The 27762-nt window shown below is 39.3% G+C and overlaps 1 protein-coding gene across 6 annotated transcripts; it reads right to left on the reverse strand.

Moving 5' to 3' along the window:
• On the reverse strand, nt 1-27762 carry LOC111376757 (cryptochrome DASH, chloroplastic/mitochondrial). 6 transcript variants are annotated; one of them, XM_022999736.1, is made up of 14 exons: nt 27328-27762; nt 23773-23912; nt 23437-23661; nt 23230-23355; nt 23074-23148; nt 22274-22390; nt 22137-22183; nt 21539-21615; nt 20518-20593; nt 10212-10281; nt 9946-10048; nt 1324-1373; nt 517-769; nt 1-384 (listed from the first exon to the last, which is right to left on the reverse strand). In XM_022999736.1, the coding sequence occupies exons 1-13, from the start codon at nt 27716-27718 to the stop codon at nt 542-544; spliced, it is 1725 nt and encodes a 574-aa protein (XP_022855504.1). In that variant the 5' UTR covers nt 27719-27762; the 3' UTR covers nt 1-384; nt 517-541. The 6 variants fall into 6 exon arrangements, with proteins under 6 accessions (XP_022855504.1, XP_022855501.1, XP_022855502.1 ...); XM_022999733.1 differs by having other exon boundaries at nt 9925-10048; nt 27328-27758; XM_022999734.1 differs by lacking the exons at nt 20518-20593; nt 21539-21615; nt 22137-22183; ... (4 more) ...; nt 23773-23912; nt 27328-27762 and adding exons at nt 10439-10514; nt 11462-11538; nt 12053-12099; ... (4 more) ...; nt 13691-13830; nt 17276-17665 and having other exon boundaries at nt 9925-10048.

Raw genomic sequence — 27762 nt, forward strand, 5'->3', positions numbered from 1 at the left:
TTTAAAATAAAAACAAGTGTAACATTTCCAACAACTTAAAACACTTGTATCAATTTGTTAACATAAAACTAGAACTGAGCAAAAGACCTAAATTCATGTCTCATAGCCACTATATGAAAATTGTGTTGATCAAAAAATAAATTTGTTATATCTGCAAGAAGACGTGTTGAAGACAACATAAATGAGTATATATACACAACAGATCGACAATGACCAAGCAAACCCAACACCTTAACCGCTTCATTGGCTTCCCAATTCTTTTATTCTTCAAGAAGCATTTGCAAGTATATGTACACCCTTGCACAACAATCAGGGATGTCCAAGCTCTAAACTTGTGAGGAATGTTCTATCCAAACTCACACCTAAAGATGCCTCTCTGGTAACCTGTTCTAAACCCATGGAATGGGAGGAGATTTTGAAAGAAAACATATCGTTAGGAAATAATCCAATATACATCGTGCTGCAACTCAAAGCTTAAAAGCCAAAGAAGCAAAGCCTAATGATAATTTATCCCACCTGAGACGGGTCTGTTAGGAGCAGGCTATTGTGTTCTGTTTCCTTTACGCCCCTTCCATCTATTTTCGTCTGCTGTAGTTCTTGTTCCAGATCCCATTGTCTTGTTATTCGTTGTTTTGGTGTTCCCAAATTTGAGAGCAACAACGGGTTTAATGTACAACAGTCCAGGAAAGTGTCTTTTCTCTTTCGGAAGCACCCGCAACTGAGGTAACCAGTAAGCCACAAATTCTCCTTCAGGATCGTAATTCTGTGCCTGAAACATATTAATATAGCTTTAGGTAAACCAAAAGTGTCCTTTGTTAGTTCATATACATGTAAACAAACAGGAATTATAAAAATTAAAAATAAAACTCCTGCAAGTACAAGGATAGAGGAGTCGTGGAGTTTGGCTAGTCTTGGAATAAGCACATTTGAAAACAAAAGTAGGTGTGTAGAAGAAGATGAAGCTCCAGCCTTTTAAATGAGATGGTCATTAAATACTTCACATCGGCATGACATGAAAGACTCCCAAACCTCCTAAAATTCTTCATCCAAACTTTTAGGTATTATTAAATTCCTAACCTTGAACTGCTAAGCTAGTAGAATGCAGATATAGGATTTTCCATATTGTTAAGATACATCGAGATTTTTCCATCCCAGCATACCAAACTTTCGCCTTTTTGTTCTTTTATTTCCATTAGTTCTCGTAGCTTTCCCACTGATGCTTATATCTTCAGTTTTGCATAAGAAAACGACATAGGAAAGCAGCCAGCTAGTATTAATGTAACTGAAACTAATTTTTTGAAAAACTAAATATTAATCACTTACCTGCTTCGGAATGCTGAAGTAGCGATCCTCTCTTGGGTCATTCCCAACACCTTTAAAAGTAAGGCAAGGATGTTAAAATATTCAAGGTCCTAATTCTCAGTACCAAAAGTAAAAAAGTAAATAAATAAATAAAGAAGTAAGGCATGATAGGTAAGGAGGAATTAACATGCACCTAAGGAAACTTAATATTCTACAAATTTGACGTCAGGATTAACAGTATGGTTATTGATTTTTTCAAGCTATTGACAGGTAATAAGCTTTACAACTCTTTCCACCACAACTAAAAGCACAAACATTCTTGCCAAAACTGAAACTGAAGTGAACGGATTTGGTGAAATTAAAAAAGGTAGAAGTCATCCATTTTATCGAGTCAAAGATTTATACCTGTGTCTGTATATTTTAAAGTGGAGAGGGGTATAGATACTTAATTTCATGAAAACACAAAAGGGAAATGGTATATGTTGACCCCGGAAATTGGTCTTTCCACGTAGCCAACTGAAAGCTACTCCACGTATTCCTCCCTGCACACAATCAGCGAATAGTCAGGCGCACACGGCCGGAACCAACGGGGGTAGTGGCGGCCGTATACACTCCGACAGTCAAGTCAGGTTTGGGTGATCGGAACAGTACCCAGGGGTTATGCAAATCAACAATAAAGGGGGAGGAGAAAATATATAAACTTGCTATGGAGTGCTATGTATTAAGAGTTTCATTCCCTTTGCCTATTGCCAAACCTTGGGTATTTATAGGTGGTATGAACCGTTGGATGTGGAACGCGTGTATACATCTGACAGTATGAAGCGTCTGCTCATAGGCGTCAATCAACCGCGAGTGGGCGGACAGTTTGTTTCCTCTGAGTTGAATTGACATCAAGTTGATAAGTCACATCAACTAGCCTCATGGAGACGTCAAATCAATTTAAGCCTTAGGTGCAGTACAAATCTCAAATTGGCGGCGGATCTTCTAACCAGGGACCACTTGATCTCAACCTCGGAGGTGAGATGCTTCGGCAGATCAGTAGTAGGAATCGCTAAATCACTTCGGAGAAGCTTCAGAAGGGTCGTTTTCAGGTCGGAATAAGTGGTGCTGCGGGGGGTCCACTTGATCTCGGCCTCGGAGGCGAGATGACACTTCGGTATCCGAGGCGTGTATAATCGGAGCGTAACAGTGGTCCCCCAAGTCCGTGGATGAATATTTATATCATGTGTGGATTTGCTTTCCTGACCGGACCGCAAGTCATGGGAGTTTTGGGGGTTGGTCTGTTGCGGCAATCGAGGTTATGATAATAGGCAGATGTGCCAAAGTTTCGTTCTTGTGCGTTGCATACGAGACGGTCAACCAGCATGGGACGTCGCGTAAGGTGCATCGAAGCTTCATGAATATGGTGCGCTGACCCCAAAGACCGACGCGTTGGGAGATGGCTGAAACTTTGTAAAGCATGGGAGGGAACGCAGCGTCCGAGGCGATGACCCAAAAGGGCCTTCGCGTCAGGTAAAGGTCGACACGTTGGAAGACGGCTGAAACTTTGTAAAGCGTGGGAGGGAACGCAGCGTTCGAGGCGATAACCCGAAAGGGCCTTCGCGTCAGGTGCGTCCAAGCTTTGCAAAGTTGAAGGAGGAGCTCATCTGCCATCGGTGCGCTAACTCCAAAGGTCGACGCGTTGGGAGATGGCTGAAACGTTGTAAAGAATGGGAGGAAACGCAGCGTCCGAGGCGATGACCCAATAGGGACTTCGCGTCAGGTGCGTCCAAGTTTTGTAAAGCTGGAGGAGGAGCTCATCTGCCACCGGTGCGCTGACCCAAAAGGTCGACCCGTTGGGAGATGGCTGAAACTTTGTAAAGCATGGAAAGAAACGCAGCGTCCGAGGCAATGACCCAATAGGGCCTTCGCGTCAGGTGCGTCCAAGCTTTGTAAAGTTGGAGGAGGAGGAGCTCAATCCGAGGCGACTCAAACGTCAAATGATTTGACAACTGTTGCGTGTTTTCAAGGTGACAGTTGGGTGCCATGCCCATTCTCCTAAAAGGCTGCTGCGGCTACTAATTATTATTGACGGCTGGTTGTAACCGAGGTGAAGCGTTTCAAGTAAGCGTGAAAGTCACAGCGACATCTTGGGCGTAGATCAAATCTGGCGTTTCATTTCAATGGCCTAGATTGAGGATGCGATGAACGGCTTAGATTGATCGCATTTGAATTCAACGGTGGAGATCGGACTTGTTTTTCTATAAAAGGAGGACTCTGGGGTTTTCTCAGGCTTTCTACCCTTGCAAAACTAAGATTATACTTTGCTCTCAAATTTTTGGCGATTTTCGGCGTTTTGCAAGCAATTCCAGCGAGAAAAACTAGACTTCCGACGAGAAAAACTAGGCTTCCGGCGACCTTACACCATTTTCGGCTAGGAAAACATCCAAACCCGTAAGTTTCAGCACCAATTCAGGCTTTTAAATTTTTAAAGAATGGCCTCAGAGGGAAGTTCTAGTTCGGGGAGGGGTTTAGAAATAGTGAGGGTGGACGAGCCCATTGTGGCGACCTCCTTAGAAATAGCTGGGGCAATAACCGGGGGGGAGGGGGTGGGAGAACATATGGAAACGACCGGATAGCCCACCAGATACCTTTGTGCATTGGGGGGCGTCGGACTACCCATCAAAATTAAGCGAGGCCGACCTGGAGAGACTTAGGACAGAGTATAGGATCCCTGACAGCGTAGATTTAATCCTCCCCGGGCCGAAAGAGAGAGCCTGAGACCTTAGGCCGGGCTGTGTGGCCATTAGTGAGGCGATCCTTAGGGCCGGACTTAGGCTGCCCATCCACCCATTCTTTAGGTTGGTGCTTAGGTCCTATGGGCTAGCCCCGACGCAGCTCAATCCGAACTCCTGGAACCAGATTGTGGGCTCCTGGATGTTGTGGAAAGAGGCGTCATTAGGGGTGGAGATGCCCCTTTCCGTTTTTCATGTTACCATCTTTGGCTGCGAAATTCCCATTTACCTGATTTACTATGAGCTGAGAGTCACTGCTTGCTAGGAGCTTCCTGACCCGCATTTCCTTAGCGAGCCTTAGACCTGCCAGAAGGGCCTCGTATTCGACTGCGTTGTTCGAAGCTTTAAAGCCGAACCTTACCGCACAATTTAGCCTATGGCCTTCCGGGCTCTCCAACACGATCCCTGCCCCCGCGCTAGCCTCTCCTGAGGACCCATCTACAAATAGTTTCCATGTGGGGGGGGGGGCTCGGCTGGTTCCATTATCGTCTCCATTTCTGGGGCTTTGGTAAACTCAACCATAAAATCAGCAAGGGCCTGGCCCTTGACGGCGTGTCTAGGTCGGAACATTAGATCGAAATCGCTAAGCTCGATGGCCCATTTCAGCAGGCGTCCTGACGCGTCTGTTTTCTGCATTACCTGCTTTAAAGGGAAATTGGTGAGAACTTGTATTGAGTGGGCTTGGAAATATGGCCTCAGCTTTCTTGAGGCTGTGATAAGTGCGAGTGCCAATTTTTCCATGTCTGGGTAGCGTGTTTCAGCTGGGAGAAGTGCTTTGCTGATGTAGTACACTGGCAATTGACGCTCATTTTCTTCCTTGATTAGGACTGCGCTGACTGCCACGTCCGAAACTGCTAGATACAGTAATAGAGATTCATCCGGTTGAGGTTTCGACAAGAGGGGTGCTTCCCCAAGGTGCTTCTTCAGAGCCTCGAAGGCTTCTTCGCACTCCGAAATCCATTGAAATTTCTTTCCTTGCTTCAATACATTGAAGAAAGGCAAGCTTTTATCAGTGGCTCTGGAGATGAAGCGGCTGAGTGCGGCTATCCGACCATTGAGACTTTGGACCTCCTTCGATTTCTGAGGTGACCTCATTTCTAGTAAGGCCGTTACTTTCACCGGATTTGCCTCAATTCCTCTCTGCTTTACAATATATCCCAAGAACTGTCCTGATGCCACTCCAAAGGTGCACTTGAGGGGATTCAATTTCATATTATACTTTCTGAGTATCTGGAAGGTTTGGTCGATGTGACTCACGTGTTCGGTTGCCTGGAGGCTTTTGACCAACATGTCGTCTACGTAGACCTCCATGGTTTTGCCAATGAGTTCGACAAACATCATGTTGACTAACCTCTGGTATGTGGCCTCGACATTTTTCAATCCGAAGGGCATAACTTTGTAGCAATACAGGCCCTGTCCGTAATGAATGATGTAGCTTCCTCGTCAGGTCGGAACATGGGTATTTGGTTGTACCCTGAGTATGCATCCATGAAACTCAGTAGTTCATGCCCAGCAGTAGAGTCCACAAGTTGATCAATTCTCGAAAGTGGGAAGCTGTCTTTGGGGCACGCCTTATTTAGGTTTGTGAAGTCCACGCATACCCTCTACTTTCCGCTGGACTTTTTCACCAGAACTGGGTTGGATATCCACCTCGAATATATGGCCTCTCTGATGAAACCACTGCGGCTAAATTTGCTTACTTCGTCTTTCAGTGCCTCGTACTGTTCCGGGTTTAGGGCACGCCTCTTCTGTCTATGGGGAGCATAAGAGGGGTTGATGTTAAGGTGATGGCAACTGATCCTAGGATCTATTCTCACCATATCTTCATGTTTCCATGCGAAGACATCCAGGTTCCCTTTCAGGAAACGTATCATCTCAGTTTTTGCTTCAGGTGATAATGACTTCCCTATACGCAAGACTTGATTGGGGTCTTCCGGGTTGACGGGGAAAGTTTCCAATTCTTCCATGGGGGTCGCATTTGGTTCATAATCAATTATTTGGGGGTCTAACTCATCAAGAGGGTGTCCTTGTTCAGAGGCCTCTTCCATGTCGACGTCTCCCTTTTGTTCAGAGGTATGCCCTTGTTCAGGGGCGTCGAGCATTTCCACGTCCGTACCGACTTCAATGGGTACCTCGACTAGGATTACATTAATAGTTCGGGGCTCGGATTTGCACATCGAGTTTAGGTAGCATGCCCTGGAGCCCATCTGATTGCCCGGACTGTTGCAATCCCATGTTCAGTTGGAAATTTCATGCACAAATAGTGAATGGACGTCACAGCCCAAAGATCTTTCAGAGCGGATCTGTCCAATACTCCATGATAAGCCGATCTATGATCTACCACCAGAAATTCCATGAAATGCTGGGCTACTAGGGGTGCCGAACCCATTTCGACAGGCAAGGTGATCCGCCCTCGTGGGATTATGTTGTCCCCAGTGAATCCGAACAGTGGGTCGGTCATAAGAATCAACCCATGTTCAATTTACATTTTGTTAAAAGTGGAGCCGAACAATATGTTCACGGAACTGCCATTGTCAAGGAGCATGTGTTTTAATCCGTTTCTAGCTACTACGGCTCTTACAACCAAAACATCGCAATGGGGGTGGTGAACTCCCTCTGAGTCTTCCTGGGAAAAGGTGATCGAGGCCATCTTGTTTGCTGATTTCGATTCGTTAACAATGTAAGTGATCATCGGGGGATCCTTTGCTTCTCTTGTGTAATTTCTCTGGGCATTCCTGGTGTTGCCACCGACGTGGTGTCCCCCAATGATGGTATCGATTTCCCTGATGACCTGGCCTCCCGAAAATTGGGCTTGGTTCCCCTGCCTGGATTAGCCTCGGTTCCTCGATTCTCTTCTACGAGGAGATTGTTCCTGGTGACCTCTCCCTCCCCTCCCCGGGGAGGTGGATCTGCGAGGGTGTTCGCTTCTGCTGGAAATGTGAGGGTTGCTTCGATCAGGGCGCCGATTGGCATCATGACACTCACTAGTGTCATGTCCGTATAGTTGATGGAATGTACAAAACCTTGCTCCTGCCAAGGGTCTGTTTGACCTCTTTTTTCTTCTTATTGTTATCAGTTCTCCCAGATGGTCCCGCTTCAGCAGGGGCATTATCATATGCCAGTACCGGCACTGCATTCAATGTGCCGGAAGCTAGGACCTGTCCGGATGTGGGAGCTATGGTATGCCCTGCTTTGGTCCATTGCTGAGTAACAAGGTATGCTGCGGGGCCTCGACCTACCTGCCTCTGAGGAGGAGGGAGTCCCTGCGCGGCACGGTTGCGATGATCAATCATTTCTTCACTAACAATTTCCACTCTCATCATTTCGACCAGCTCGTCATATGTGGAGGGATTCTTGCTGCGCACCTCCCTCCAGAACAAAGTGTTCATGTTGAGCCCACCTTTCAGGGCTGGAAGGGCTTCCCTGTCAGTAACCTGTTCGCAGTAAGTAATTTCGTCTATAAACCTGGCGAGATAGCTTTTTAGCGTCTCTCCAGGGGCCTGCCTCATGTCTTGCAGGCGTTGAATTGGTGCCTCTCCTTCCCTGCGTGAGAGGTACTGGTTCAAAAATACTTTCTTCAAGTCTGGTCAACTTCTGATGCTTAGGGGAGGAAGCCTGCTGTACCATACCTCGGCGGCTCCGGCTAGTGTTAAATGGAAGACTCTGCATTTTAGAGCAGGCGAGGCTCCCCTAAGGCTCATTTGTGTCATATACTTTGTGAGGTGCTTCTCCGGATCCCCCTTTCCCTCATACTTGGGGATCTTAGGGGGCATGAAGTTAGCTAGCATTGGGAAGCTTCGAATCTCCCTTGAGAAAGGGAGGTTATCGTCAATCTCATAAGATCGACAGGGCCCCTCTAGCCCTTCATCATCTTGGATGTCCTGGGGAGGTGGAGGTGCTTCTCCTCGACTCCCCCAATCGACTAGGTTTCTCCTCTCCCTCCTATTTCTAGGAGGAGGGGGAACATGTTCTCGTTCGTGATCCGGACGAACTGATCCTCTTGCTGGCCAGACCCTATTGCTAGGATTCTCCCCTATCCGGTCGAAGACGCTTACCGACCTTTGGTCGTCGTGTTCTTGAGGGAAATTGTCCCCCAAGCGTGGTTCTGATGGCCGACTCCCTTGCACATAAGATATTGCTTCGGCGTTCATATCCCTTTCGAGGGGGCATTCTGTGTGCTGACTCATGTGGCCCCGAGAGTGAGATAAAGGGATTTCCTGCAGCGGATAAGATCTTTGGGGCCTTTGATAGCTCTGGTGTCCCTGGGCTTGCATGAGGAGTTCCTGCATCGCCATATTCTGAGCTGCTATGTCTCTCATACCCGCAGCTATCTAAGCCATTCCTTCAGTGAGTATGGTTGTTCTTCCGCCTCGGCGACGTCGGTGATGCGGTCTCTGATGAGTAACATTGTTATGGAGTACCTCTTCTTCAGAGGCCTCTCTCATGGGATTGTCGTCTTCATGGCTGTAGCTCATTCTACCTCTTTTTTCAAGGGTAGTAAGAACTTGGATTGTAACTCGACTTTGTTCTTTTTCAAGAATGCCACCTTTTCAGGATTAGTCGCCGATTTTCCGGTACCTTCTCCGATGGAGAACGCAAAACTTCGAATGGGGAGTGCTTCCCACAGACGGCGCCAATCTGTTGACCCCGGAAATTGATCCTTCCACGTAGCCAACTGAAAGCTACTCCACCTATTCCTCCCTGCACACAATCAGCGAATAGTCAGGCGCACACGGCCGGAACCAAGGGGGGTGGTGGCGGCCGTATACACTCCGATGGTCAAGTCAGGTTTGGGTGATCGGAACAGTACCCAGGGGCTATGCAAATCAACAATAAAGGGGGAGGAGAAAATATATAAACTTGCTATGGAGTGCTATGTATTAAGAGTTTCATTCCCTTTGCCTCTTGCCAAACCTTGGGTATTTATAGGTGGTATGAACCGTTGGATGTGGAACGCGTGTATACATCTGACGGTATGAAGCGTCTGCTCATAGGCGTCAATCAGCCGCGTTTGTAGAGTGGGCGGACAGTTTGTTTCCACTGAGTTGAATTGACATAAAGTTGATAAGTCACATCAACTAGTCTCATGGAGACGTCAAATCAATTTAAGCCTTAGGTGCAGGACAAATCTCAAATTGGCGGCGGATCTTCTAACCAGGGTCCACTTGATCTCGACCTTGGAGGTGAGATGCTTCGGCAGATCAGTAGTAGAATCGCTATATCACTTCGGAGAAGCTTCGGAAGGGTCGTTTTCAGGTCGGAATAAGTGGTGCTATGGGGGGTCCACTTGATCTCGGCCTCGGAGGCGAGATGACACTTCGATATCCGAGGCGTGTATAATCGGAGCGTAACAGTATAGTAAGAAAAAGATCCATATCGACCGACAGGAAAGAACTCATATTGAATTAATATCAATCTCATTGTAATTATATTCTAATAACATTACTTTGAAATAAATCACTAGAAGAACAGTGACGAGAAGGAAATTTTGAATTCTAAAACAATTCACCAGAAGGCTTTAGAACTAGAACTGGAACTGGTTCTTTCCATTTCCCATGCTACATATCTTTGATGATAAACAACTATTTTTAGATGCTAATTGATTTCCTAATATTCATACAAGTGCATTAATATCGCCGGACAGCCAATAAATAAGCTATAATTTTAGGAGATCTACTCATAATGTTCAGGGCTTCTTGTTTTCAAGTCAGTATTCCTAGGGAAAAAAAAAAAAAAAAAAAAACATAAACTATGACCTCAAAGATACCACATTGTGCATATAACCTGAAATCAATATAGTACACGCAGTAGAAATAATGCACATAACCAAAATAACGTAGTGATTTACCAGCACCATAGGTCCAATTACCGTAATTGGAGCATGGATCATAGTCCAAAAGGCATGTCTCGAACCATTCAGCTCCCATTCTCCAGTCAATATTCATGTCTCGTACAAGAAAGGAACATACAATCTGTGGAAAAAAATAGGTTAAAATTTTACCTAGCTGAAAAACTCCACAGCACTGTTTAACTGGATTTTGCTTAGCCCTCATAATAGATTTGGAAGTGAGAAATTCACAAGCTGCAACTTGTTTAGTTCCTTCTCAGAAAAATTTAAAATTTACCCAAGTTTACCTGTCGCCCACGATTTGACATGAATCCAGTGGTCAATAGTTCTTTCATGTTTGCATCAATGAGAGGATACCTAAAAAGTCGGGAATTCTAGACAAATCAACATGTACCAAAAAAAGTTACAGAGCATCACTTGTCCCTTCACTTTCGTGGGGGTTAACACAGAAGGGGAATGCAGGATCGAGTGAAATAACAAGAATTATAATGGGTCAGAGTCGCTGGAAAAATACCCTGTCTGACCGTTTCTCCATGAATCAAACAATGTCGGATTTTGGCTCCAGTTAGCCTCCACTTTTCGAGGACCACCTGATATAGAAAGGCATAAACCTAAAATTAGGAAATCAGTTACCTAAAGTGATAGAATAATAGCCTTCCTCTATTCTGAATAAAGCATTACATATGCTGATCTTAACATACTTAATATTTTAAAATGAACACTGGAATTAACTGAACCCATTGTTCCAAAAAGCAACCTTATTTTTCTGAACCCTGCAATGGCACCTGCTATCCCAAAGTTATTATTAAAAACTACACTGACTTGCAGTGTGATCAGCAAGGGTTTGCCTAGAGAAATTGTAGGAAATGGCTACTGTTCTCCGTCCATTTATGAAAAGGCCACTTTAACTGATTATGAAAATGACAACTTTTGATAAGAAGTTCTAAAATACCTTTAATATCAATTCGCTCGAGGTAGTTCATATTGTCACTAAAGACAGATAACTGTTGCAAAGGCTGATTGTTGGGCAACTATGTGTCTAGCATTCTGCATTTCCAGAACTGTCTCGAAGGAAGAGAACTGTCACTAAGGCTTATTGTCGGGCAACTAGGTGTCCAGCATTCTACAGTTCTAGACAGTTCGGAGTGTATAAAGACAGTTGAACAGTCGCAGAGGAAGAGAAATGTAGTGAAAGCTGATTGTCTTGTGGGTAATAGAATGTTCCTTAATAGCTTGTCTTAGAAGCTTAAACTTTTTCTCAAAGATTATGCACTTGCCAACCATGGCCTATACGACATTTTTGTTTTAAAGAAAGAGTAAATTAGACACTGTACATTTAGAAGTGATCATTTGTACAATATTGTCAAGAAGTGGCCATCTTTTTTCTTTTTCTTTTTCTTTTTTTTTTTTTTCACTCTCCTATAAAGCGGCTATTTTAGAAAAAAAAATGTTAAGACCACAACATTTCAAACTCTGAATTAGCAACTATGGCTATTTGTACATCTTCCAAGGATTAAATATTATTTCATTCTCATACCTGCATGAAAGATAGAGTTTCCTTGCTTGATTGATAGAAATCTAAAGTAATCCCTCCATATCAATTCGAACAAAACCCTGAAAGGCAAAGAAGTGTTTCAGAGATAGATTATGAGACAGTTTAAATCCTTAACGAATATATAGTAGCTTGAAATTTTAAGGTTTTGGGTTTTTATCTCTTGATATTTTCTAGCATACAATAACAGTGACAGGAATATCAACTTTCAGTGTAAGAAATCAAGTTTTAATTATTACCTTCCATTTCCTTAAAGAGTACCAAGAGGCAAGAAAGTAAACTGAACTAGTCAGATAGAAAATCTATATTTATACTGCATTATCGGATTCTCAATTTGATTCAACAGGAAGTAGATACTCAGGAAAAAAAAAATTAGATGAAATAGAGAATATTATAAACTATAGTCGAAATCCACTCTTCGGATAAGATGGCATGCATAAACCATAACACATAAACACAAATGACGATATACCAGCATGTACTATCAATTTAGTTTTTTAATATGCATACATGCCTATCTACATACACGTTTCACAACCAGATACACATGGGCATAGTAACAGAAAAAGAAATTACCAGTAAGTTGAATCATTTGATTCTCGCTCCCTTTCAAATCTCTTCACCTAAACAAGTTAAGTTCAAAGCATCAGTGTTCATTGACATAATAATAGTGCTAATGTGAAATTTGAAGTAAAAATACGTATCTTTGTACCTCTTCGTAAATAAAACGAGGTGAAAGGCTTCCAGAGGCAAGCCAAGGAGAGAATTTTGTGGAGTAATCAGGTCCTAACATTCCATTACGTGTTTCTTTGTAGGTCCTCAATAGATTCTACAGCAGGCAAAAGAAAAAAAATAATTGCACAATTTGATTATCTTTAATTGAAGCAACAATATCAGTTTCTTATGACCTAATGTTGATACTTTCTGTTCAAACCAATTTGCAGATTTGTCCCTGGATTTGAAGTATTAGCTTACCATTACAAAGAAGATTTTTATTAATTTTCTTTGATCTATCTAGTAAATCCATTTTTCTTCGAGGCAAGTAAAGAAGTCGAAAACTGTCTCCAGAAATTCTGTAACCTATTTTATATGGAATCTTCCGTCTTCAAAATACTTGCATGTGAATTAAACCTTGCCTTTTGTCTTCCTTTTAAGCATTTGAACTCATTTCCAAAGCTGTCTATTATTATTCATCAGCATGAGCCATTCCTAGCCATTGTTACTGACTCCTCGTTCTATTTTGCAATAAACACAATCCTAGCATGCCTTATCAGATAAAAGTGCCATACATCTCCACAGTTTTAAGTGAAATCAAAGAAGACTCTAAAGAAATTCTTCATGATTGGAAAAAGAGTTCCCAACGTATAACTGTGTTTCGTAAGTATAAACAAAATGCATGCAGCAGAAATCCAACTTGAGAAAAAGAGAAGAGAGACATAGAACATAACTCCAACATGTCCTAGTTAATACATCACGAGTAACTGGAAATACATTAAGAAAAAAACTCTTGCCTTAGTCCAGAAATACTCGCATACTCTACTGACTGCTGCACTTTCACCTCCCACAAATGCCAATCCTTTACTAACCTGCAAGAAGTGAGGTATGTTTTACTTTATATTTGATATTTGCAAACAACATGTTATACTGATCAATGAAAGAGAAATTGCCTTCGCTTTCTCTAGCCCAAGAACAGTAATTTCCGGTATACATCCCCAATCCTTTATGCTGGGTGCTGGACCGAGTGATGTTGGGATCTTTATGCAACTTCGCACTTTGGACTTGGATTCAACTGACTGTGAATTTGATAATCAGAGAACTAGCTTTTCTGATGGGCAAAATATGTGATCTCAAACCTATAAGAAGAAAATCACTACCTTACGAAACTGAGTATACACATCTGGCAAAGAGTTGCAACTGAATGGAAGATCATCTATATGGTACATACTAGACCCCCAGATCAATTCCAATTTAGTGCTATTTGTAGAATTTGGCTTAACAGATTGACCTATGGATGATGATAGCACAACTTTCTGCAAACTTTTGGAAACTAATCTTTCAACATTCAGCTCCTCACTGCATGTTTCTTTCTGGGCATAAACCTATTCCATGCAGAAGGTTTATTTATTATCTTACCATCGAAACCAAAAAAAAAAGAAAAAGAAAGAAATTGTATAACTGATGACACTATAAACGAGTTTAGGTAAATGTCTTAACAGTGTGGACTCCATATGCCTTAGCAAGTGAAGGAAGAATTTCTTCAGGTTTCCCATTTTGAATTAATAGGTCTAGACCCCGCTTCATCAAATTCTTTTTCAAGTCAGCCAAACACTCGATAAGAAATTGTGCCCTCAGGCCTGCAAAAGAAAAGTGTTTGTATCCAATTCTTCTAAGATAAAAAGTAGATTAATCGAGAATTCAGAAAATAACACCCCGAGTAAACTTATAATATCCCACTTAGCCTCCAACAGCGATCACGAGAATTCATAATTAATTGAGGTGCAACTTCAAGAAATTGACAGAGTAACAGCCCAACAATATGTTTATATTTCGATATTCAAGCATCACTAAGCCCTTGTTTGTCAACCATTCTCCCACGTTCTACCACATTATTTTTTCTACAGTACTCATTTTCAACCACACATTCTCCATTAAAATAATATTACACATTTATCAAAAAAAATTCCTTCTTTTTTAACACACATTTCAACATCAGTCACTATTTCATACTCCAATTTTTGAAATTAAAGGGCTTCAAACAGGGCCTAAATATATACCTTAGCTGCTACACACATACGAGCTTAATGTTGATATTATGTTTTAGGAGTGTCTGGGCAGTAGTAATCTTGACACAATTTAGTGGTGGTGCGTATCCCAACAAAACTCTCTTATCTTCAGCTCCATTCGCCATCCAAATCCATAGACATGCAAAAATGAAATGTTTTTTAATACTTTCCTTTCCAATTTATCTCTCTAACCATGCTCTATATCCTGGTTTCATATATGGGCAAGGATATTCTGTTCAATTTCGAGTTTCATAAAAAAGGTCACATTCTATTTTGCCCTTTTTGGTCTATGAATTCTGTTCCAACCATCCAGACAGCAAAAGAAGGGATATTAATGTCCCTATGCAAATGTCAAGATTATCCTTGTGCTTCTAATCTAGGAACATGGGGTCTCAAAAGGTTGCACTATAAAAGGCATAGTGTCCTAGGCACTTCCCAGGACATTGCCATTGTCCTTGGTGTCCTACTCCTCTCATGAGACCAAGTCACCATCCTTGAATAATCATCTTGTTCATTCGCAAAAAGCAAAACAGTACCATACGGGTTGCTTGCTTTGTCATGCTAAAATCGAATAAGATCACTTGATCAGTAGCCTACTCACAAGTAGGGCTAAGCATGGTCCGGAATGAGAACCGAACCGGACCTGAAATTTTCGGACATCTAGTAAATAAAACTTTTGGGTCAAAATTTAATTAATGAACAATCTGGGTTCTGTTCAGTTCGGTTCTTGGGTTTCGTACTATAATTAAATCTTTTAATATTTACAAAGTTACATTAATTTAACTAATGATATGTTCAATTTTAGCTTTTACAAAATAATGAAGTCAAAATTTATGTGTCTTTTGCATCTCTTTTTGTTGAGATTTTCATAAATTTGATTGTTAAAATTACAGAAAGAGGGAGAAAACGAGTTCAAAATAATTAAGAAAGGTGTTGTCGAGCTTCTACTTGATTTCTCCATAACGATAGAAGCGACAATATGGTAGAATAATAAATTTAGGTAAGATTTAGGTCAATTTGATTAAGTTGGCTTGGATTAAAAATTAGAAATAGGAAAATCATATTTTAGACTAAGTTAAATTAATTAGTTAGCAAATTTATCTAGAAAAAAATAATTTGGCTTATTCAAAATAAATTAATTAAAAAATTAAAAAGATTCGGTTCTTATTCGATTATTCGGTTCTTGATCTAGAATTAAGAATTGAATCAAACCCGTCGGTTCTCGATTCATATACCCGTTCGGGTATTAAATTTAAGAAGAATCACTTGGCTCGGTTCGGTTCGGGTCTGGTTTGATTCGGTCAATTTGAGAGTTTTGTTCAGCCCTAACTAGCAAAAGTTAGCCTCAAGTCAAGTTGCCTACAGATTTTCGTAGACTATAGAACCAAGATCAGTATCCAACAGATTCCAAACTTTTGAGGTTGTGTACTCCGATTGGAGCTTGTCAACATAAACATATGAATTTGGAGACCTATTTGGGCTAGTGGCTTCTATATTTACATTTAATTTCCTAGTACAGAGTATTGACATGCAGGAATTATCCAACAGATTCCAAACTTAGTGTTTGTGATTGTTCCAGAAGAAATGAAAACCTTGATATACCCCAGAATAATACATTTTTGTTACGACGAGACATATTGGCAGCCGCTGATCCCTTCGTTTCACTTGGTTGGGGCAGAGTTTCAGCCTTCCTTCCACCGAATCTAAAAAACCTTAGAGCACCCCCTACATATTTGATACCTTCTCCTACAAAGAAACTTATAACACCAACCCCATTTAATTTAGGAAAAATTTCTATTTCCAAGCTTTCAGAATAATTATTTATGATTGAAGGTTGTGTACTCCGATTGGAGCTTGTCAACATAAACATTTAAATTTAGAGACCTATTTGGGCTAGTGGCTTTTGTATTTACATTTAATTTCCTAGTACAGAGTATTGACATGCAGGAATTAATTGACGCCTCAGATCATGAAAGCACAACTTTGACCAACTTGATTTGCTGGATGATAAACCTGTGGCATTTTCCATTGGAAAGCAAGATAGGTTGCATAAGCCCATAACCGACCCTTCCAAAGGTCAATCTACCTCTGGAAACATGTATTCCCATTGAGGAAGGAGAGAATGATAGTGGGTTCTATTGAAGAAAAAAATTCTTTTTTTCTTGTGATCCTTATTAGAGTATTCTTTCCAAATGCTGTCAACATTACGTGATAGATTCAACAGTTTTGCTTTTAGCACGTTCCCACCAAAACCAACCCATTCCTCAGCAGATGATTGTTGAGGACATGCTTCTTTTAGGAAATTCTCTAGTCACATCTGTCTCCTCTTTCTACTAAGATCATTTTCATACGATTTCTAAGGAAACCGGAGGTTACTTCCAAAACATAATTCTTCCCATTTCAGCTTTCTGATACTGAATGCAATTGCTTCGGAACAAGACACTAGGTCTGCTTAGGTTGGGCCCATAATCAATCTCCTCCATGTTTGTCTATTCAGTAAACAATTTGAATTCAGTCAATACAGCAGAGCTCATTTACATAATAAATCATGCTTCGGATTGTTCTCCCTACTTTTTCTGAACATGATCTTGTTCATCTTCCAATTTTTTTTTATACATTAGGAACCTTGTGACCAACAATATTTGTTTCTCATATATTGTAACCTCTAGATTAATAGTGTTTTTTAAAGTATTGTTTAAAATAATAATTTAAATTTATTTATTTTCTTTGAGAATCGTATATGGCAAACCCAGTTTCAAATTCCATGAATATAAACAGTCTTAAAAGCAATAAGAGTGACCCAACCCAATCACCGCCTTGTTTCACTTTGATAGTAAAACTTTCCTTTTTCAAATTAATCCCTCATCTTTCATTTTTGCTTTGTTATAGCAGTCTAACTCTATCTACTAAATTAACAAGAATACCGACCTTGCTAACAGAAAAATATGTCAATGACGTGAAGAAAACAGATAACAGCGGGAAAATTCGTTGAGGAAGAAAACTGCAAGTTTTGTACCTCCAGTTTTAGGGAAACCAAAGTAACGGGTGGTCGAAAAAAGCCTCGGATCAACACAATACACAGGCAAAACAGCCTCCGATGAAAACCAGGCCATAAGCAAAGCCTCATTATCCAATACCCTCAAATCATTTCTGAACCAAACAATGGCCACCCCTTTGCCTTTCCTCTTGGGCAATGATTCAGCAGTGTATCTCCGAAACGTCTGTTCAGCTATTCGGTCGATTTCTTCAGAACAGAAACCGGGCACCTGATGCACCGTTGTTTCAGCGCGGATAGGTTTGGAAAATTGCATCGTATTATTGGTTGAGAATTTGTGTAGGAAAAGTGCGAATTCTGTTAGCGGAAGAGTTTTTATGGGACGTAAATTTGTGCAGAGAGAATGGAGCATGATTGGATGGAGTTCTTGTTTTCATGAGTAATGACGAGTTGGAAAAAGCGTCTTTTTGGAAGCGCCATGGCGTGGCAATTTCTGAGCCACCATTAATCAGTGACAGCCATGAGGACACCAAGCTCTTTCTCGTAGAGAGATGGTGGCATCATGGCATGGCATGGCATTGCATTATTTCAACTTGTAAATTTAACCGGTGCTCAATAAACTTTAAACTTGATTACTACTTAGTTACTCATTTTTCACGGGTTACTAAATATTCACTCATCTTTCCATATAGTTATTCATCCATTAATCGTCTCTTCAAATAATTGGACGACTTTTGCGGCAACTTTTCGACAACTTCTGATCACCAAGAATGTCGAATTTTGATACTGTTGAAAAGCCCACGATATTTTCTTCAATTGTCACCCAAAATCTCCCCATAACTTCAAGGGATTCGATTGGAAAATTGTCTTAAAAGTCGTCCAAAAATTCTGAAAATCTGGGTAGATGTTCAAAATTTTTGGGCGACATTTAAGGCAATTTTTCGGCAACTTCCGACCATCAAAACTGTCGAACTTTGATACCGTTGGAAAGCACACAATGTCCTCTTCAATTACCACCAAAAATTTCTCCATAACTCCAAATGATTCGATCGGAATAAACCTATAAAATCAGCATCCCGAAAATGCGAAAATTTGGACACAGTTCGGGATGCTGACTTTGTGGGTTTATTTCGACCGAATTTTTTGAAGTAATGGGGAAATTTTGGATGGTAATTAAAGATGACAGTGTGGGTTTTCCAACGATATCAAAATCCGACAGTTTTGATAGTCGGAAGTTGCCGAAAATTTGCTTTAAAAGTCTCCCAAAAAATCTGAAAATCTGTGCAGATTTTCAGAATTTTGGGCGACTTTTAAGGCAATTTTCCGATTGAATCTCTTGGAGTTATAGGGAGATTTTGGGTGGTAATTGAAAAGGATATCGTGGGCTTTTCAATATTATCAAAATTCGGCATTCTTGGTAGTCGGAAGTTGTCGAAAAGTTGCCGAAAAAGTCGTCCAATTATTTGAAGAGACGAGTGGTGGATGAGTAACTATATAGAAAGATGAGTGAGTATTCAGTAACCCGTGAAACATAAGTGAGCAAGTAGTAACCAAGTTTAAAATTCAGTGAGCATTAGTTAAATTTACTCTTATTTCAACTAAAAGTGGGTTCGGCAAAAAAAAAATTTGAAGTTTATAAATTAATTAAATATTATTTTATTTAGACATTCTTTAACAGCCTGTTCAATAGTAATTAGAAGAATTGATTTTTCAACCATTAGAGAGAAAAATGGATCTCACCTGTGAATGAAGAAGTTAAAAATGATGATTGAAATAGTGAAATAACGGTCAAAAAATTATTTTTTTGGTGAAAAATTGCTATCAAATAGGAGCTAAGTTCAATAGATTTTATTTATTAATAATACATTTTTTGAGAGACATTATTATATTATAAATACTTAAAATTTTAGATAAGCAAGTACTAAGTCAAACGCCTATTATAAATTAACTATTTATACATTGAAGTTCGATAGTTTTACTTATGAGACTAGTTGTCTTGGTGATATGAGCAAGAAAAAAGAAAGTATTGCTCCTGCATGCAATTAGAGGTGGTAATGGGTCGAGCCGACATATGAGCTCGACTCGTGCTCAAGGGGCAAACTCGACTCGGCCTATGAGCTCGTGAGTTCACATGTAATTAGTTGTCTTGGTGATATGAGCAAGAAAAAAGAAAGTATTGCTCCTGCATGCAATTAGAGATGGTAATGGGTCGAGCTGGCACACGAGCTCGGCTCTTGCTCAAGAGGCGAGATCAGCTCAGCCCACGAGCTCGCGAGTTCACAAGCCCTCGTGAACTTTTGGCTCGTGGGCTTGCTCGCGAGCTTGACGAGCCGAGTTCCCACCCTCGTTGGACTCGTGCTTGGGCTCGTCAAATGATGAGCCCAAGCTTTAACAAGCCGAGCGCCATTTGACATCCCTGCATGCAATTATATTTTTACCACTCTTCTAAATATTTTAACTATTACAACATGTGTTGGAAGGTGTTCATAAAAAAGTTTAATTTATAATATGGGAGAAGGGGGTGAAGAATAATTGAATGGGGAATTGGTGGTTGTACATTCGAGCTCACAACTCGGATGACAATCCCATCACATGCGGGGGGGCCACAATTTTTTTTGTTGAGCGTGAGCCCCTCACATGTGAGGGGGCTATACATGTAGAGTCCGAACTGAATTGTATATATAACTTAGTCCAATTGAATAATATTTGAATATCTTTCGAGAGTAAAAAAAGTGGCTTTGAGTTTATATACTTGAGTATCATATAATCATAATAGGTGATTATTAGTTTGATGGATTTTTGCCCCTTTTGTCATATTGTTCTAACATGTAACTCTTGTTGTCAAACGTATATCATAAAGTATTGAATAATATTTGTGCATCTTTCGAAATATGTGAATAAAAAAGTGGCTTGGTATTTATAGACCTTAGTATCGTCTATTTATAATAGATGATTATTAGTTTGATGGATTTTTGTCCTTTTCATTATTTTGTTTTGACATTAAGTCTTGTTGTCACACGTATATCATAAAGTGTATTAAATCGACTAACTTTATTAGTTTGGCAACCATTTATTATGTTATAAAAAATGTTAAAGTGACACGTCTTGAAAATCTAGTTACCTAGAGGCAAATCAACATGTACCAAAAAAAGTTACAGAGCATCACTTGTCCCTTCACTTTCGTGGGGGTTAACACAGAAGGGGAATGCAGGGTCGAGTGAAATAACAAGAATTATAATGGGTCAGAGTCGCTGGAAAAATACCCTGTCTGACCGTTTCTCCATGCATCAAACAATGTCGGATTTTGGCTCCAGTTAGCCTCCACTTTTCGAGGACCACCTGATATAGAAAGGCATAAAACTAAAATTAGGAAATCAGTTACCTAAAGTGATAGAATAATAGCCTTCCTCTATTCTGAATAAAGCATTACATATGCTGATCTTAACATACTTAATATTTTAAAATGAACACTGGAATTAACTGAACCCATTGTTCCAAAAAGCAACCTTATTTTTCTGAACCCTGCAATGGCACCTGCTATCCCAAAGTTATTATTAAAAACTACACCGACTTGCAGTGTGATCAGCAAGGGTTTGCCTAGAGAAATTGTAGGAAATGGCTATTGTTCACTGTCCATTTATGAAAAGGCCACTTTAACTGATTATGAAAATGACAACTTTTCATAAGAAGTTCTAAAATACCTTTTAATATCAATTCGCTCGAGGTAGTTCATATTGTCACTAAAGACAGACAACTGTTGCAAAGGCTGATTGTTGGGCAACTATGTGTCTAGCATTCTGCATTTCCAGAACTGTCTCGAAGGAAGAGAACTGTCACTAAGGCTTATTGTCGGGCAACTAGGTGTCCAGCATTCTACAGTTCTAGACAGTTCGGAGTGTATAAAGACAGTTGAACAGTCGCTAAGGAAGAGAAATGTAGTGAAAGCTGATTGTCTTGTGGGTAATAGAATGTTCCTTAATAGCTTGTCTTAGAAGCTTAAACTTTTTCTCAAAGATTATGCACTTGCCAACCATGGCCTATACGACATTTTTGGTTTAAAGAAAGAGTAAATTAGACACTGTACATTTAGAAGTGATCATTTGTACAATATTGTCAAGAAGTGGCCATCTTTTTTTTTTCTTTTTCTTTTTCTTTTTTTACTCTCCTATAAAGCGGCTATTTTAGAAAAAAAAAATGTTAAGACCACAACATTTCAAACTCTGAATTAGCAACTATGGCTATTTGTACATCTTCCAAGGATTAAATATTATTTCATTCTCATACCTGCATGAAAGATAGAGTTTCCTTGCTTGATTGATAGAAATCTAAAGTAATCCCTCCATATCAATTCGAACAAAACCCTGAAAGGCAAAGAAGTGTTTCAGAGATAGATTATGAGACAGTTTAAATCCTTAACGAATATATAGTAGCTTGAAATTTTAAGGTTTTGGGTTTTTATCTCTTGATATTTTCTAGCATACAATAACAGTGACAGGAATATCAACTTTCAGTGTAAGAAATCAAGTTTTAATTATTACCTTCCATTTCCTTAAAGAGTACCAAGAGGCAAGAAAGTAAACTGAACTAGTCAGATAGAAAATCTATATTTATACTGCATTATCGGATTCTCAATTTGATTCAACAGGAAGTAGATACTCAGGAAAAAAAAAGTAGATGAAATAGAGAATATTATATACTATAGTCGAAATCCACTCTTCGGATAAGATAGCATGCATACACTGATACACCATAACACATGAACACAAATGACGATATACCAGCATGTACTATCAATTTAGTTTTTTAATATGCATACATGCCTATCTACATACACATTTCACAACCAGATACACGTGGGCATAGTAACAGAAAAAGAAATTACCAGTAAGTTGAATCATTTGATTCTCGCTCCCTTTCAAATCTCTTCACCTAAACAAGTTAAGTTCAAAGCATCAGTGTTCATTGACATAATAATATTGCTAATGTGAGATTTGAAGTAAAAAATACGTATCTTTGTACCTCTTCGTAAATAAAACGAGGTGAAAGGCTTCCAGAGGCAAGCCAAGGAGAAAATTTTGTGGAGTAATCAGGTCCTAACATTCCATTACGTGTTTCTTTGTAGGTCCTCAATAGATTCTACAGCAGGCAAAAGAAAAAAATAATTGCACAATTTGATTATCTTAAATTGAAACAACAATATTATTTTCTTATGACCTAATGTTGATAATTTCTGTTCAAACCAATTTGCAGCTTTGTCCCTGGATTTGAAGAATTGGCTTACCATTACAAAGAAGATTTTTATTAATTTTCTTTGATCTATCTAGTAAATCCATTTTTCTTCGAGGCAAGTAAAGGAGTCGAAAAGTGTCTCCAGAAATTCTATAACCTATTTTATATGAAATCTTGTCCATCTTTAAAATACTTGCATGCGAATTAAACCTTGCCTTTTGTCTTCCTTTTAAGCATTTGAACTCATTTCCAAAGCTGTCTATTATTATTCATCAGCATGAGCCCTTGTTAGCCATCAATACTGACTCCTCGTTGTATTTTGCAATAAACACAATCCTAGCATGCCTTATCAGATAAAAGTGCCATACATCTCCACAGTTTTAAGTGAAATCAAAGAAGCCTCTAAAGAAATTCTTCATGATTGGAAAAAGAGTTCACAACGTATAACTGTGTTTCGTAAGTATAAACAAAATGCATGCAGCAGAAATCCAACTTGAGAAAAAGAGAAGAGAGACATAGAACATAACTCCTACATGTCCTAGTTAATACATCACGAGTAACTGGAAATACATTAAGAAAAAAACTCTTGCCTTAGTCCAGAAATACTCGCATACTCTACTGACAGCTGCACTTTCACCTCCCACAAATGCCAATCCTTTGCCAACCTGCAAGAAGTGAGGTATGTTTTACTTTATATTTGATATTTGCAAACAACATGTTATACTGATCAATGAAAGAGAAATTGCCTTCGCTTTCTCTAGCCCAAGAACAGTAATTTCCGGTATACATCCCCAATCCTTTATGCTGGGTGCCGGACCGAGTGATGTTGGGATCTTTATGCAACTTCGCACTTTGGACTTGGATTCAACTGACTGTGAATTTGATAATCAGAGAACTAGCTTTTCTGATGGTCAAAATATGTGATCTCAAACCTATAAGAAGAAAATCACTACCTTACGAAACTGAGTATACACATCTGGTAAAGAGTTGCAACTGAATGGAAGATCATCTATATGGTACATACTAGACCCCCAGATCAATTCCAATTTAGTGCTATTTGTAGAATTTGGCTTAACAGATTGACCTTTGGATGATGATAGCACAACTTTCTGCAAACTTTTGGAAACTAATCTTTCAACATTCAGCTCCTCACTGCATGTTTCTTTCTGGGCATAAACCTATTCCATGCAGAAGGTTTATTTATTATCTTACCATCGAAACCAAAAAAAGAAAAGAAAGAAATTGTATAACTGATGACACTATAAACGAGTTTAGGTAAATGTCTTAACAGTGTGGACTCCATATGCCTTAGCAAGTGAAGGAAGAATTTCTTCAGGTTTCCCATTTTGAATTAATAGGTCTAGACCCAGCTTCATCAAATTCTTTTTCAAGTCAGCCAAACACTCGATAAGAAATTGTGCCCTCAGGCCTGCAAAAGAAAAGTGTTTGTATCCAATTCTTCTAAGATAAAAAGTAGATTAATCGAGAATTCAGAAAATAACACCCCGAGTAAACTTATAATATCCCACTTAGCCTCCAACAGCGATCACGAGAATTCATAATTAATTGAGGTGCAACTTCAAGAAATTGACAGAGTAACAGCCCAACAATATGTTTATATTTCGATATTCAAGCATCACTAAGCCCTTGTTTGTCAACCATTCTCCCACGTTCTACCACATTATTTTTTCTACAGTACTCATTTTCAACCACACATTCTCCATTAAAATAATATTACACATTTATCAAAAAAAATTCCTTCTTTTTTAACACACATTTCAAAATCAGTCACTATTTCATACTCCAATTTTTGAAATTAAAGGGCTTCAAACAGGGCCTAAATACATACCTTAGCTGCTACACACATACGAGCTTAATGTTGATATTATGTTTTAGGAGTAATCTTGACACAATTTGGTGGTGGTGCGTATCCCAACAAAACTCTCTTTATCTTCAGCCCCATTCCCCATCCAAATCCATAGACATGCAAAAATGAAATGTTTTTTAATACTTTCCTTTCCAATTTATCTCTCTAACCATGCTCTATATCCTGGTTTCATATATGGGCAAGGATATTCTGTTCAATTTCGAGTTTCATAAAAAAGGTTACATTCTATTTTGCCCTTTTTGGTCTATGAATTCTGTTCCAACCATCCAGACAGCAAAAGAAGGGATATTAATGTCCCTATGCAAATGTCAAGATTATCCTTGTGCTTCTGATCTAGGAACATGGGGTCTCAAAAGGTTGCACTATAAAAGGCATAGTGTCCTAGGCACTTCCCAGGACATTGCCATTGTCCTTGGTGTCCTACTCCTCTCATGAGACCAAGTCACCATCCTTGAATAATCATCTTGTTCATTCGCAAAAAGCAAAACAGTACCATACGGGTTGCTTGCTTTGTCATGCTAAAATTGAATAAGATCACTTGATCAGTAGCCTACTCACAAGTAGGGCTAAGCATGGTCCGGAATGAGAGCCGAACCGGACCTGAAATTTTCGGGCATCTACTAAATGAAACTTTTGGGTCAAAATTTAATTAATGAACAATCTGGGATCGGTTCAGTTCGGTTCTTGGGTTTCATACTATAATTAAATTTTTTAATATTTATAAAGTTATATTAATTTAACTAATGATATGTTCAATTTTAGTTTTTACAAAATAATGAAGTCAAATCTTATGTGTCTTTTGCATCTTTTTTTTGTTGAGATTTTCATAAATTTGATTGTTAAAATTACAGAAAGAGGGAGAAAACGAGTTCAAAATAATTAAGAGAGGTGTTGTCGAGCTTCGATTTGATTTCTCCATAACGATAGAAGCGACAATATGGTAGAATAATAAATTTAGGTAAAATTTAGGTCAATTTGATTAAGTTGGCTTGGATTAAAAATTAGAAATAGGAAAATCATATTTTAGACTAAGTTAAATTAATTAGTTAGCAAATTTATCTAGAAAAAAATAATTTGGCTTATTCAAAATAAATTAATTAAAAAATTAAAAAGATTCGGTTCTTATTCGATTATTCGGTTCTTGATCTAGAATTAAGAATTGAATCAAACCCGTCGGTTCTCGATTCATATACCCGTTCGGGTATTAAATTTAAGAAGAATCGCTTGGCTCGGTTCGGTTCGGGTCCGGTTTGATTCGGTCGATTTGAGAGTTTTGTTCAGCTCTAACTAGCAAAAGTTAGCCTCAAGTCAAGTTGCCTACAGATTTTCGTAGACTATAGAACCAAGATCATTATCCAACAGATTCCAAACTTTTGAGGTTGTGTACTCCGATTGGAGCTTGTCAACATAAACATATGAATTTGGCGACCTATTTGGGCTAGTGACTTCTGTATTTACATTTAATTTCCTAGTACAGAGTATTGACATGCAGGAATTATCCAACAGATTCCAAACTTAGTGTTTTTGATTGTTCCAGAAGAAATGAAAACCTTGATATACCCCAGAATAATACATTTTTGTTACCACGAGACATATTGGCAGCCGCTGATCCCTTAGTTTCACTTGGTTGGGGCAGAGTTTCAGCCTTCCTTCCACCGAGCACCCCCTACATATTTGATACCTTCTCCTACAAAGAAACTTATAACACCAACCCCATTTAATTTAGGAAAATTTTCTATTTCCAAGCTTTCAGAATAATTATTTATGATTGAAGGTTGTGTACTCCGATTGGAGCTTGTCAACATAAACATTTAAATTTAGAGACCTATTTGGGCTAGTGGCTTCTGTATTTACATTTAATTTCCTAGTACAGAGTATTGACATGGAGGAATTAATTGACGCCTCAGATCATGAAAGCACAACTTTGATCAACTTGATTTGCTGGATGATAAACCTGTGGCATTTTCCATTGGAAAGCAAGATAGGTTGCATAAGCCCATAACCGACCCTTCCAAAGGTCAATCTACCTCTGGAAACATGTATTCCCATTGAGGAAGGAGAGAATGATAGTGGGTTCTATTGAAGAAAAAAATTCTTTTTTTCTTGTGATCCTTATTAGAGTATTCTTTCCAAATGCTGTCAACATTACGTGATAGATTCAACAGTTTTGCTTTTAGCACGTTCCCACCAAAACCAACCCTTTCCTCAGCAGATGATTGATGAGGACATGCTTCTTTTAGGAAATTCTCTAGTCACATCTGTCTCCTCTTTCTACTAAGATCATTTTCATACGATTTCTAAGGAAACCGGAGGTTACTTCCAAAACATAATTCTTCCCATTTCAGCTTTCTGATACTGAATGCAATTGCTTCGGAACAAGACACTAGGTCTGCTTAGGTTGGGCCCATAATCAATCTCCTCCATGTTTGTCTATTCAGTAAACAATTTGAATTCAGTCAATACAGCAGAGCTCATTTACATAATAAATCATGCTTCGGATTGTTCTCCCTACTTTTTCTGAACATGATCTTGTTCATCTTCCAATTTTTTTTTATACATTAGGAACCTTGTGACCAACAATATTTGTTTCTCATATATTGTAATCTCTAGATTAATAGTGTTTTTTAAAGTATTGTTTAAAATAATAATTTAAATTTATTTATTTTCTTTGAGAATCGTATATGGCAAACCCAGTTTCAAATTCCATGAATATAAACAGTCTTAAAAGCAATAGTAGTCACCCAACCCAATCACCGCCTTGTATCACTTTGATAGTAAAACTTTCCTTTTTCAAATTAATCCCTCATCTTTCATTTTTGCTTTGTTATAGCAGTCTAACTCTATCTACTAAATTAACAAGAATACTGACCTTGCTAACAGAAAAATATGTCAATGACGTGAAGAAAACAGATAACAGAGGAAAATTCGTTGAAAAAGAAAACTGCAAGTTTTGTACCTCCAGTTTTAGGGAAACCAAAGTAACGGGTGGTCGAAAAAAGCCTCGGATCAACACAATACACAGGCAAAACAGCCTCCGATGAAACCCAGGCCATAAGCAAAGCCTCATTATCCAATACCCTCAAATCGTTTCTGAACCAAACAATGGCCACCCCTTTGCCTTTCCTCTTGGGCAATGATTCAGCAGTGTATCTCCGAAACGTCTGTTCAGCTATTCGGTCGATTTCTTCAGAACAGAAACCGGGCACCTGATGCACCGTTGTTTCAGCGCGGATAGGTTTGGAAAATTGCATCGTATTATTGGTTGAGAATTTGTGTAGGAAAAGTGCGAATTCTGTTGGCGGAAGAGTTTTTATGGGACGTAAATTTGTGCAGAGAGAATGGAGCATGATTGGACGGAGTTCTTGTTTTCATGAGTAATGACGAGTTGGAA

This window comes from Olea europaea, unplaced genomic scaffold (genome assembly GCF_002742605.1).
Source record: "Olea europaea var. sylvestris unplaced genomic scaffold, O_europaea_v1 scaffold156, whole genome shotgun sequence".
NCBI classification, from domain to species: domain Eukaryota; kingdom Viridiplantae; phylum Streptophyta; class Magnoliopsida; order Lamiales; family Oleaceae; genus Olea; species Olea europaea.

Bases quoted from the DNA above. Each gene is read 5' to 3' on its own strand.
- LOC111376757 (XM_022999733.1), bottom strand. From the start codon at position 27,718: ATGCTCCATTCTCTCTGCACAAATTTACGTCCCATAAAAACTCTTCCG. The intron at 1,374-9,924 runs GTAAATCACTAC...TTACTTTTAAAG, and splicing joins TAATTGGACCTATGGTGCTG to GTGTTGGGAATGACCCAAGA. The intron at 770-1,323 runs GTAAGTGATTAA...AATATGTTTCAG, and splicing joins ACTTCAGCATTCCGAAGCAG to GCACAGAATTACGATCCTGA.